General features: G+C 46.3%; 2 protein-coding genes across 2 annotated transcripts in view; one reads left to right on the top strand and one right to left on the bottom strand.

Moving 5' to 3' along the window:
• loxl2a (lysyl oxidase-like 2a) overlaps positions 1-9922 on the top strand; it is a 25573-nt gene extending 15651 nt beyond the window's left edge. The window contains exons 7-14 of the mRNA XM_068594267.1: positions 1648-1799; positions 2557-2724; positions 4937-5102; positions 6199-6439; positions 6751-6866; positions 6983-7119; positions 7497-7608; positions 8707-9922. Coding sequence (XP_068450368.1) covers positions 1648-1799; positions 2557-2724; positions 4937-5102; positions 6199-6439; positions 6751-6866; positions 6983-7119; positions 7497-7608; positions 8707-8777 — 1163 coding nt within the window. The 3' untranslated portion in view covers positions 8778-9922. The remainder of the gene's footprint in view (positions 1-1647; positions 1800-2556; positions 2725-4936; positions 5103-6198; positions 6440-6750; positions 6867-6982; positions 7120-7496; positions 7609-8706) is intronic.
• On the bottom strand, positions 7462-12808 carry r3hcc1 (R3H domain and coiled-coil containing 1). The gene is made up of 9 exons (XM_068593656.1): positions 12800-12808; positions 12507-12649; positions 11783-11920; positions 11136-11658; positions 10847-11022; positions 10611-10681; positions 10432-10527; positions 10148-10300; positions 7462-8540 (listed from the first exon to the last, which is right to left on the bottom strand). Exons 1-8 carry the CDS (start codon positions 12806-12808, stop codon positions 10179-10181), a joined length of 1278 nt encoding a protein of 425 aa, XP_068449757.1. The 3' UTR covers positions 7462-8540; positions 10148-10178.

Here is a 12808-nt window from a genome sequence, read left to right as displayed (position 1 = left end):
TATGTATATCAAGTTATATTTGTATTATAATGAGAGAAATACACACATATTGTATTTTTTTTTTACTACAAATATATCAGCTGATATATTGTGAGCAGTTTTTTTAAACATTGCTCAAATATCCAGTTATGTTTAGAAGACATAATCACATTATTATCGTACTGGTCGACTTCTCAGGCTTTTAGTTTTGATGACAAAAACAATGTCACTTAAACATGTTTGTCGTTTCTTTTATCGTTTAGAAAGTAATTTGATTACAATTTACCATAAAAAGTGCTTTAAGGTCTGATTACAAGTTCAACCCTTTTCCCTAAATAATGTATTTTTCAAATACACATAAAAAGAAGCTTTTGTTTAGTTACATTTGTATTATAATAAGAGAAATGCACTCATATTGTATTTTCTTTTTTAATACAAATACATCAGCTGATATATTGTAAGCACTTTTTTATGAACATTGCCTCAAATATCCAGTTAAGAGGTCAAGAAGAAATAATCACATTATTATTGAGTGGATTCCACTCACACAGGTAGACTTTCCCACAGGCTTTTAGTTTTAATGACATCTTCACAACTTTCCCAAAAAGTCCCACCAGAATTCCCCAACTCCTTCCCAGCTGTGAAAATGAGCCGTGAGACTCCAGCAGCAGCTTCTCCTTCACCTCCAGCGGGTTTTGTCTCACTTCAATCATCCCGTCAGCGTATAAACACCTCGAGGAGCGCATGTAGTGGCCTCAGTGAAGCGTATATATCTCTGAACCCAGATCCTGAATGTGTGAAATGTAATATTCCAGCCTTATGAGCCTCACATGTGCGCTGCATTAGTCGCCTCGCTGCTTCATTCTCACACAGAGCGCACACAATGTTCCAGCGAGGGAGAGAAAACAGCCTTTATGGCTTTCAGAGGAGGAATTCTTTCTTGGAGAATGCACAAGGTTATTTGAGGGATGGATTTCTTTAAGAGCTGACCGCCGGATCCTAAAAAACGCTGCCGGACTCAAACCACCGGGCTGAAATAGTCACTGACGTGGACGAAAGAACAACACTGAAACGCCGCCACTTCTTTTTTTAGGCTTCGCTCTTATACAATCGATGTATAGACGTCTATTAAAATACTTTCCATGAATGTTCAGCTGATGAAAAGAATACAAACTCCTTTGTGTTGCATTTGATGAGTTAGATAAATGCATATTTTATTGAATCTCTCTTCATCACAGCAGCGTGTTTGTGCTGTTGTGAGTTTGTTTTCCGTCTCCGGCTGCAGCTCCATCACTAAAGACATTCCTGCTCCGTCACATGGGAGCAGCTGCAGCAGCGTAGAGGCAGCGCTCACACATGTTATTGTGGAAACTCTCACTCAGATTAGTTTTCTTTTTAAGATGCAGGGAGAAACTTTTTCTTTTTCACATTCCTCGAGTGTTTCATTTTCATTGCACATGGCCGACTGTTTGTTTCCTGAACAGGAAGTCCAACCGTCTGCCTTAAGATGGACTTGTTGTTCCAGGAGAGAAGCTAATGCTGCTCATCAGGATCAGGAGGCCGCCGGCTTGTGCTTATGTCACCTCAAAGATCCTCTGTTTAGTCATGTGTGACTTGTGTGTGTGTGTGTGTGTGTGTGTGTGTGTGTGTGTGTGTGTGTGTGTGTAGGGATCGGGCCGGTCCACATGAACGAGGTGGAGTGCTCCGGGTTCGAGAAGTCGCTGACCGAGTGTCACTTCAACCGCGACGCTCTGGGCTGCAGCCACGAGGAAGACGCAGCGCTCCGGTGCAACGTCCCCGCCATGGGCTTCAACAAAAGAGTGAGGACGCCGCGCGTCTCTAGACGCAGGATGCAGGATGCAGGATGCAGGATGCAGGATGCAGGATGCAGGATGCAAGATGTTTTTACTGCCATATGCACAGATAACAGTTATTCTATGCAATGAAAAGCTTATTTTGCTCGATCCTCCTAACACAGAATTACAATAACGTTAAGTTAAAAAATATATATATATATTTTAAAAAAAATTAAAAAATTAAAAATATATATTTATTTTTAATTTGAAATGTTTTAAAAAATTAAAAGAATTTTTTTTAAATAAAATAAAATTTTAAAATAAAATAAAATAAAAATAAATAAATAAAAAAGGCATAAAATATAAAATAACAGTATTGCACAAAAATATGATAATAGTATTACTATGATAAGTATGATATTAATAGTATAGCTCATTGTGTCTTTATACACTATGCATGGCTACAACATTGCAATTTGTCATAAAGTTCAGGTGTTGATGGTATTTAGATTATTTTGGTTTTACACTCTGTAGTGTAAACTGTGTAAATGAACACCTGGACACACCTGGAGGCCTCAGCTGTCCGTCTCTAAAGTGTAAACTGTGTAAATGAACACCTGGACACACCTGGAGGCCTCAGCTGTCCGTCTCTAAAGTGTAAACTGTGTAAATGAACACCTGGACACACCTGGAGGACTCAGCTGTCTGTCTCTAAAGTGTAAACTGTGTAAATGAACACCTGGACACACCTGGAGGACTCAGCTGTCCGTCTCGTCCTCAGCTCCGGTTGCACGGCGGCCGCAACGCGTTCGAGGGCCGCGTGGAGGTGCTGGCCGACAGGAACGGCTCGGCGGCGTGGGGCGCCGTGTGCAGCGACGGCTGGGGCACCATGGAGGCCATGGTGGTGTGCAGGCAGCTCGGCTTGGGCTTTGCCAACCACGCCTTCCAGGTGAGGCGGAAAGGACGTCTACACATCTCCTTTAAAACAGATGCTCACAGTGCATTTAACCACGAGTAGAAACTCAGAACAACAAGAAGCAAGAAGGTACAACTTCATCAATAAAGCTCAATGACAAAGTGATGTCAGTAAGAGAGATGTAGGCGCTACTAAGGTGCTACTAGGTGCTACTAGGTGCTACTACGGTGCTAATAAGGTGCTACTACGGTGCTACTAAGGTGCTATGAGGTGCTACTATGGTGCTATGAGGTGCTACTAAGGTGCTATGAGGTGCTACTAGGTGCTACTAAGGTGCTACTAGGTGCTAATAAGGTGCTACTACGGTGCTACTAAGGTGCTATGAGGTGCTACTAAGGTGCTATGAGGTGCTACTAGGTGCTACTAAGGTGCTATGAGGTGCTACTAAGGTGCTACTAGGTGCTGCTAAGGTGCTATGAGGTGCTACTAAGGTGCTACTAAGGTGCTATGAGGTGCTACTAAGGTGCTACGAGGTGCTACTAAGGTGCTATGAGGTGCTACTAAGGTGCTACTAAGGTGCTACTAAGGTGCTATGAGGTGCTACTAAGGTGCTACTAGGCGCTACTAAGGTGCTATGAGGTGCTACTAAGGTGCTACTAGGCGCTACTAAGGTGCTATGAGGTGCTACTAAGGTGCTACTAGGCGCTACTAAGGTGCTATGAGGTGCTCCTAAGGTGCTACTAGGCGCTACTAAGGTGCTATGAGGTGCTACTAAGGTGCTACTAGGCGCTACTAAGGTGCTATGAGGTGCTCCTAAGGTGCTACTAGGTGCTACAAGATGCTACTTTCTTTATTGCAGATGTTGAAAAATATGTGTTTTTAATTTGCGGCAGAAGATGTAGACCACTCTGAATCTTGCAGCACTACATCTGTGTGTATGTGTGTGTGTGTGTTTTCTTGTGTGTGTGTGTGTGTCATTAATTCTCACTTTTAACAATCTTGAACGTTATTGATCCCAGAGGGCAAAACACGGTTGTAACTGTCCTAGAAACTTCAAAAACACGTCGTCAGAGCAGGACGTCACCCGGAGAGACAAACCTGAGACAGATGAGCTTCAAACTCCTCGGCAGGATTGATGAGGAAACCTCAAGTTGAGAGGAGCTTTCCACCGCTAACGCCTTTAGTGCTGTGCTGTTTACGTCGTTATTTTTAAAGGCACCTCAGAGCTTTCTTCATGTCTGAAGGAGAGCGGTGGTGGAGGTGAAACCCCCTCCTGCTCTTTATATGTTTATATTTGGAAACCAGGGTTGTCTTCGTGCTTTCTGGGGATACAGGAGTGGAAAGTATGTGTGAATCACAGGGACATGTGTTGATAACAGCAGGGGAGGGGGAGTTGGACTGGATGTGTTGCAGAATGATTACCTCACTGAAGTTTGTGTTGACGACACATAAACGTGTCATTACACTTCAACGCTGCTTTTCCAGTGTGAAATAAAGGGTCGGCTTGGATTACAAGGAGCTAGATGGGAGCTAGATTATCATAATAAGACGTTTCTTTATCGCACACAGTAAGTTGCCATGACACACGAGGTCTCATGTTGCAGCTTCAGGAGGAATAAATGCAGAAAAGCAGAGCTGGGCCTCTCCGGAGAGTCTTTCCTGTCTGAATCTAATACTTCTGCACGCAAACCCTCCAGCAGATGGAACAAATGACACTTCAACTAAACGTCTGTCTCTCCTCAGCCCACCAGCAAACACTCCCACATCGTCTCCCTCAGCTCAATATCTTCCTCATGAATCCCCCTCTTCGCAGATGACGGAAAGTATGAGTAGTTTCTCCCGCAGGTGGTTTCCTCGTGGTCTGCAGCGTGTTGTGATGAGTCAGCACTGTGAGGACAGCAGAGCCCCCCCCCCCCCGCTGTGTGTGATGCAGCCTTTGATTAGATTTGCCCCGCCGGACAAACTGAGATAATGTCTGCTACTTAAATACAGGAGGAAAAAACACTCCCACACAGCGTGGTCCCCATGGATTTGAGTCCAGCTGACTCAAGCGTGAATAGATGAACCTGTGGAACAAAGGGATTAAGCCATTTAATGAATAGTTTGACATTTTGGAAACCATTTAGCCTAGCTTAGCTTCCTGCATCACGTGTGACACGAGAGGTCAAAGTCGTAGTTTGTGTTCCCGGTCCGTCAGAACAAACTGAGCTTGACGGACTCGTTCTCGGTGCTTCTCTCCTCTCAGGAGACGTGGTACTGGGAGGGTGCCCCCTCGGCCGACGTGGTGCTGATGAGCGGGGTGCGATGCTCGGGAACCGAGCTGACTCTGGATCAGTGTCTGCATCACGGGACCCACGTGGACTGTCCCAAAGGAGGAGGACGCTTCGCCGCCGGAGTCTCCTGCACTCAGAGTGAGGATACTGGAGAATATTGTTCATGACCAGAGTCTTTTATTTGAATGGAAGACATGATGATCTATCACACGAGGAAAAGCACATGAACTAATGATCACATGACCTCGAGCAGCTTCAGTTTCTGGGTGATGGATGGATGGATAGATAGATAACTAGATAGATAGATAACTAGATAGATGGATGGATAGATGGATAGATGGATGGATGGATAGACAACTAGATAGATAACTAGATAGATAGATAACTAGATAGATGGATGGATAGATGGATGGATGGATGGATGGATAGATAACTAGATAGATAACTAGATAGATAGATAACTAGATAGATGGATGGATAGATGGATGGATAGATAACTAGATAGATAACTAGATAGATGGATGGATAGATGGATGGATAGATAGATAGATAACTAGATAGATGGATGGATAGATGGATAGATGGATGGATGGATAGACAACTATTTAGATAACTAGATAGATAGATAACTAGATAGATGGATGGATAGATGGATGGATAGATAACTAGATAGATAACTAGATAGATGGATGGATAGATGGATGGATAGATAGATAGATAACTAGATAGATGGATGGATAGATGGATGGATGGATAGATAACTAGATAGATAACTAGATAGATAGATAACTAGATAGATGGATGGATAGATGGATGGATAGATAACTAGATATATAGATAACTAGATATATGGATGGATAGATGGATGGATGGATAGATAACTAGATAGATAGATAACTAGATAGATAGATAACTAGATAGATAGATAACTAGATATATGGATAGATGGATGGACGGATGGATGGATAGATAACGAGATAGATAGATGGATAAATAGATAGACAGACAGACAGATAGATAACTAGATAGATGGATAACTAGATAGACAGATAACTAGACAGACAGACAGACAGACAGACAACTAGATAGACAGACTATGCTTTGAAATAGAATATGTGATAAATACTTTATTGTGCGGCTCTATATGAAGTTTCTAAAACTAGTATGAGGAAATATTTATCTTAAAATGTGCAAAAAGATGCTCCATAGCTAACACGCTGCCCTCGGCCCCCAGTGGCCCCTGACCTGGTCCTGAGTGCGCAGGCCGTGGAGCAGACCACCTACCTGGAGGACCGGCCCATGTACGCGCTGCAGTGCGCCCACGAGGAGCACTGCCTGTCCAAGAGCGCCGACACGGCCGAGTCCAGCTCCTACCGGCGCCTCCTGCGCTTCTCCTCCCAGATCCACAACAACGGCCAGTCGGACTTCCGGCCGCGGGCGGCGCACCACTCCTGGGTTTGGCACGAGTGTCACAGGTGAGAGCGACGGTCCGGCTGCGAAGCCTGAGCTGCGAGTCTCAGGTGATGACAGAGCCTGAGCATCACCTGAGGCTGGATATCAAAGTGTTGTGACGGATTTGGGGGGAAAAGCTGAGTAAAATACAACGCTAACTGCCCAGAAAATCCTCTTATCCCACTGGAGATTTGGCTTTTCGCCCGTAAGGCCTTCTGTAAATGTGGTTTGGATCAGAGCGTGTGTGTGTGTGGGAGGAGCTGCTGACTGTAGACATATAAATAAATATACGTATATAGGCTGTCTCAACATTGTTTTGTCTCATCTATTCCAGACATTACCACAGCATGGAGGTTTTCACCCACTACGACCTGCTGAGTCTGAACGGCAGTAAAGTCGCAGAGGGACACAAAGCCAGCTTCTGTCTGGAGGACACGCACTGTGACGAGGGTCAGTGGTCCTCCTCCTCTTCATCGTTATCTGCGGACAACCGAGTTGCTGCTTTCACAGGATTCATCTCTCCCAGGAGAATATTGTGAGACTAACACCGCTGTGCCCGCTGACAGGTATCCAGAAGAGGTACGAATGCGCAAACTTCGGGTCGCAGGGCATCACGGTCGGCTGCTCGGACACCTACCGGCACGACATCGACTGCCAGTGGATCGACATCACGGACCTGAAGCCCGGCGACTACATCTTCCAGGTGAACCACTCGAACGCGAGCCGTCCGTCTAGACGTGGAAGATAACGGCACGTGTGCTGGTGGAAAGACCGTCTGGTCTCCGGCCAGCGGCGTCGTGTAGACCAAACAGAGACCGGGACTTTTCCACGTCTCTCTGTCTGATGGCGTCCAGCCAGAGTTCACTCAGAAGTAGCAGAGGTCGTTGAAGGACACAGAAAATGTCAAATCTCTAGACTGAGAGACAAACTCTGCCACTCTCAGATCATCTTTTTAACTCAGTTGCAGCAATAAAACTCATTAAATCTGTGTTATTCAGCCCTGAGCAGCACTTAAAACAGACTTGTGTGTGTAAATGAAAGAGTGTTTGTGTCAGACTTGTTGTTTATTTGTTCTCCCAGGTTGTGATAAACCCTCACTACGAGGTTGCAGAGTCAGATTACACCAACAACATCATGAAGTGCCGCTCCCGGTACGACGGACAGCGGATATGGACGTACAACTGTCAAATAGGTGAGAGGCCGACCGGAGACGGAGCGCCGTCCTCTCTGCACTCGAGTTAAAACCTTTTATTCACGACAACGGCAAAGAGTTCAAATTAATAGACACTACATTTAAGTCTTCTTTCCCCTGAAATGAATCAAGGGATGCAGTTTGAGTCTACAGCTCGATGAGGCGAGTAACGCACAGAACGAGTGCTGTCACTCACAAAATAAAGACTGAACGTGTTTTACTGAATACAGTAACGGGTACAAAAGGTACAGATGTGGAGCGAGAAACAACGTGAACGCTTTCTGAGGCAACAATCCTAAAAAGGTAGTTTACAGGAAGACAATAAATATGAAAAACAGAACGTCTTGTAACTTGTTGACAACAATTTCAACAAAGTTTTAAAAATGAACTAAAACGTTAGAAAACAGTCCGTGCTTTTAAAAACGTTTCTTTCCAACAGATCCAGTTCATGTTAGTGAGTCTACGTCACAAAATGTCTACAAGTACAGCTTTAACTAAATCCTGAGAGTTAATGTGTGGAGGATTTGAACATAACGTTTGTAGAGACTGGTTCTAGCGTGCAGAACTCTGCCACCGATGCTGCATCACTGCTGCAGAGAGACATGAAACACTTTAGTTTGAAGGCTTCGTGCATTAAAAGCAAATCGACCTCCAGCTTCCTCCGGAGTCTTTTCCGTACGAGTCCCTTTAGCGTCGGACTGAGACTCAACGGTGAGCACCTGGAGCCACATCGTCGATGTCCAGAGGGTCCGGGTCCGGCTCCAGAGCGGCGGCTGTGACTCAGCCTCTCGCTCGCTCACCTGCTGGACCGGTCGGTGGCGGCGGCCATCAGCGCTGGACGGCGGTCACGCTCCTCTTCATCAGATGGCTGTGTGGCCCCCGAGGAGCCTCCAGAGGCCCGACGGACGGAGGCAGACCTCTGCTGGACCGTTCTGTAGACAGAAGACATTGAAATGCTTCAAAATATACTTTTTCCATAAGCTCGCCTGATGAGGAGGACGCTCCTCTTGCACTGTGAATAAATTGTGACTGAAACGTTCTTCTCTTCGTGACGTTGTGCTCTCGTCTTCATCACCTTTCCCCTTCCTGCCTTCGCAGGTGGCTCCATGAGTTCACCCACAGAGGAACCGTTCCCCGGGCTGCTGACCAACCAGCTTTCACACAGGTAGACCCCGAAGCTGGACGGACATTAGAGACCCATACCTTGATATTTGACAACCACTAGAGGGAGCTGCGACGTGCCGCTTCCTCGGAGCCGCGCTGGATTGTTGTTGTTTTTTGGGCTCAGCTGGTACAGCGGACATTGATTCAATGAGAAAATGAACTGCTTGCTTCCTCAATTAACCACGTTCTGATGTACACACACACACGTTCTTATCTTTTAGTGTCGCGGTGCCTTTGCTTTCAGTGAAATGTCGGTTCTGACCTGCTTAGTGATGGGAGAGATGTCAGGGAGGGTTGCAGCCAAAAATATTTATTAAATTAACTGTGCAAACAGTTGTTTTTGAAGCCAAAACATTTGGGAAAAGCCTCAAACCAAAATCCATTAGATGAGACCTTCACCTGTGTGTTGTGGGTGGAAACATCATTTATAAACGTGGTGCTACAGAGAGTTTTGCACTGTTTTCTCCCCAAAACAGTCGACTATAATTCTCTTTTTAAATCATTTGCTTCTACAGTATTGGGTTGTTAAAGAACAAACACAGTCTATGATTATAATTGATTGTTTGAATAAAGACTGTATTTAACTTTCTATAAAAAGATGATGACTTGTAACCCAAACTGTAATTTAAGCTCCCTGAAGTTAGATTTATTTTGACATTTGCTGTCACGCTTCTTCAATGCTGAACAAAGTAAATTCATCTGGAACAGTCGCTTGCTTGGATCGCTTTATTGCATCGTTTCTGGGCGATCTGTAAAAAGGATTAAGCGTGAATATGCTTTTTTTTGTGTTCCACATACTTGAGCTCGCTTTGGAAAATGTTTTATTTATTGATTTCATTTGTCTCGGTTGTTCCAGTCGACATGTTTTCCTCCTCATGTGCTTCCCTTCAGCTGTTGCTCAGTGTTCTTAAAGTCAGGGACGACGACGACATTGTGGAGGACTGGAAACGCCACACACACACACACACACACACACGTGTGTGTGAAAACGCCTCCTCGTTGTTGTGGGATTCATTTTGTATGTAGCCAATTCAAGGATCCGACTTGTTTTATTTCATTTTTGCTGCTTGCTGGTTCTATTTTGTGTGCAGGTGTGAACGAGGAAAAGCAGTTCCATTTTTTTAAATAAATATTTGTGAATGCAGATCAACATTTTACATGATGCAATATTGTTTTTATAATGTCTCTGTGTTTAGAAATCCTCTCAAAAAAAGGGACCTCGAGTGAAAGTTAAGACGCGTTGCAGAATGCAACGTTCAGGTATTGAAGAAAGAAAACATTCGTCTGCGTGTCTTCAAACGCTTCAAGCTTTCTTTGCCCCGTGTGTGTGTGTGTGTGTGTGTGTGTGTGTGTGTGTGTGTGTGTGTGTGCTCACCTGAATAAGCCGACAGTGCTTTGGGTTCCCTTCAGTACCGCAGGCCTCTCCGGCCTTGCCGGCCTCGTCCCTGCATCCCCAGAGCTCTGGTCACCATCCGCCTGGCGACAGCAGAGTCGGTGCGAGGACGCTCCTTGACTGGCTGGATGAACTCTGGAAGACGGCACAGAAAACAACCCGTCTGATCCACATCCTCCAGCGACAAAAGCTGGAAAAAGGGCTCCAAGATATGCACAACATTCCCAGCAGCCATGTGGCTTACACGTGTCCATTAGATCACCGACCTGCTCGTCTGTTGGCTTTTCCTTTGGCTTTTTTACTCCCTTTATTCAATGTTCTCGTCTTCAGCAACGGGTGGCAAATGGAGAGCGCCTGCGTAGCTGCACATGGAACATTGTTACGCGTCAGTACAACGTTTGAGTCGTTCAAAACGACTCAATTTGCGTGCGGTGAGGACTCGTACCTGCAGCCGCAGTGGAGAAAACCCCCAGGGCGTGCGTGTCGTCGACCCACTCGATCTTCATCCCACCGTCACTGCGACAGACAGGAGGACAGTTCTGAGATCTAACACCAGCTTACATTGGGCATACAGGAAGTTGTCAAAGTAGAGATACAACTTAAACCCAGAGGCCTCCTGAACTAGAGCAGAAACGCTGACAGATCTGTAGAGACACTTCGGGTCTAACTCTCCGCTCCCACCTGTAGGCGGCGAAGGCGTCCACGAGGTCTTCGGTTTTGAAACACTGCGGGAAGTCGTAGATCTCGATCACGTGGCAAAACTTATCCGGGCCGAAGGGCACGCTCTCGTACAGGGAGTAGTCGTTGTGAACGTGCTGGATGGAAACGGCCACCGGCTCTTTGAGATGCGCCTTGATCTGAGAAGAGTGTTACAACGTACTGAGTTAACTTAAATGTGGCCTCAAGAGCAATCAGATGCTGCTGATAGAAATATATGTATATAAAAAAAAGTTGAAAAAAGCAGGCTTACCTCTTCCGTTACGTCATCTGCGTCCGTGCAGGCGTCTTCTTCGCCCTTCTCGTCTTCCTCCAGAGTCATGTTCTTGAAGCAGGACACCGTCTGCTGCCAGTCGGGCGGCTCGGCTTCATCCGGCGTCGGCGACGACGTTCGTTTCTCCTCCGGGGGACGAAGCGCCGAGCTGTCGGCGTCGCGGCGCGGGAGGAGACGCTCCTCCGGGGTCGCGGGGGAGGTTTCCTCCGTCGTTTCGGGACAGAAGCAAGAGTCGCATGAACCGCCGATGCAGCTGCAGCCGCTCGAGGCCGCACCGGGCGACCCCGGGTCTCCCGGCGGTTCCGGAGAGTTCTGGACGGAGAGTCTCTGCCGAGCGGCTCGTGGCATGTAGAGAGGTTTGTCCGGCCTCTTCGGTCCTCGGCCTCGCGACGAGAAAGAAGGTGTAGGCTTGGCGCTGCCGCCCGTCTCCTCCCTGTTCCTCGGGGGCTGATCACAGAAGCTGCTGTTGCCCTCGCAGTCGCCGACGTCCTCTTCCAAAGCCCTGTGGGAAAACACAAACGATCTATCTTAACTTCAATGTCCTTTTATACATCACTGGCAAACTGCACACACTAGGCAACACAGCAAAGGGGTTGATTGTGCATGGAATAGACGGGCTCTTGGACCTGAGCTCAGCATGGCAGACCACCACCCTGCGGCACCAGCTGTCCCCCACGGAGAAGGTGGAGAGCTGCTGCAGGTCCTCCACCGTCCTGTGGATCAGGTAGCGCAGTCTGCTCGGCAGCGGAGGGAACAGGAGCACACTGACGGGACAGATTTTATATCAATGAGATCACTCGGTTCAATAAAATATTATATACATAATGAAACCGGGATGTGTTTTGCAACAACAGAATTCATAATTATAAGTGAGACCACAAAGTTACGAAACAAACGCATATTAAACACTGTAATAAACAGTATATAAAAATAATTATCTTTAAAGAGGTCCATCATGAACAATTCCATTGAATCCAACAGGATCAGACTTTCAGGTTGTAAAGCCTGAATGTAGTAATATACATAGTAAAGTAATAAATAGCATTATATATGCAGCCGCTTACAGGATGCTTTTATTATTAAGATGTAGTTCTCTTCTTGTTGCTGTTTTAATAAATGACATATGCACAACATGCATCTCCTTAATGAAACACCGTTGGTGCCAGTTGTCTCGCGCGAGTTTAAAAGTTTTAAATAAATCCCCAGGTGTGTTTTACACCGGGTTCTCCAGCATAACGCACCTTTTCTCCGACCAGTAAAACTATACCGGAGTTAAAAACCAACGCTAATGGTACACAAGTTGCATTGCCCCTAGCACTGACGTAACACCAGGTGCACGGCTGACGTCACCTCCGGCTGCTGCTCTGCTCCAGGTACGCGTCCAGCTCCTCCTTGACCTGATGCAGGAACACGCTCTCCTCCTTTGGGACATAAATGCCATCGAAACACGGAACCGCCAGGGTGGCCAGAGAGAGAGAGGGGACGGGTCCCTCCTGTGGACAAATGCACGTGTTACTGATCTCCCGCCACGTGAGCCGTAAACGTCACCGTCGTGAGTGATATTGACCGGAAGTGTCTTACCGTTAAAGTGTGAGTTACCGTGCGGACGTCACGTTAAGTCACAGGCGGCGGCAGCGGATCACAGGCGGCAT

The sequence above is a fragment of the Clinocottus analis genome, unplaced genomic scaffold (genome assembly GCF_023055335.1).
Source record: "Clinocottus analis isolate CAN_PGR_092001 unplaced genomic scaffold, fCliAna1.0.p SCAF_3, whole genome shotgun sequence".
Lineage (NCBI taxonomy): Eukaryota > Metazoa > Chordata > Actinopteri > Perciformes > Cottidae > Clinocottus > Clinocottus analis.
The sequence above is the reverse complement of the archived record's forward strand: the minus strand, read 5'-3'. Positions and strand labels throughout refer to the sequence as shown.

Bases quoted from the DNA above. Each gene is read 5' to 3' on its own strand.
- r3hcc1 (XM_068593656.1), bottom strand. The intron at 10,682-10,846 runs GTGGGAGCGGAG...TGTCTGTCGCAG, and splicing joins GACGCCTTCGCCGCCTACAG to TGACGGTGGGATGAAGATCG. The intron at 10,301-10,431 runs GTCGGTGATCTA...GCCGTCTTCCAG, and splicing joins AAAAGCCAACAGACGAGCAG to AGTTCATCCAGCCAGTCAAG.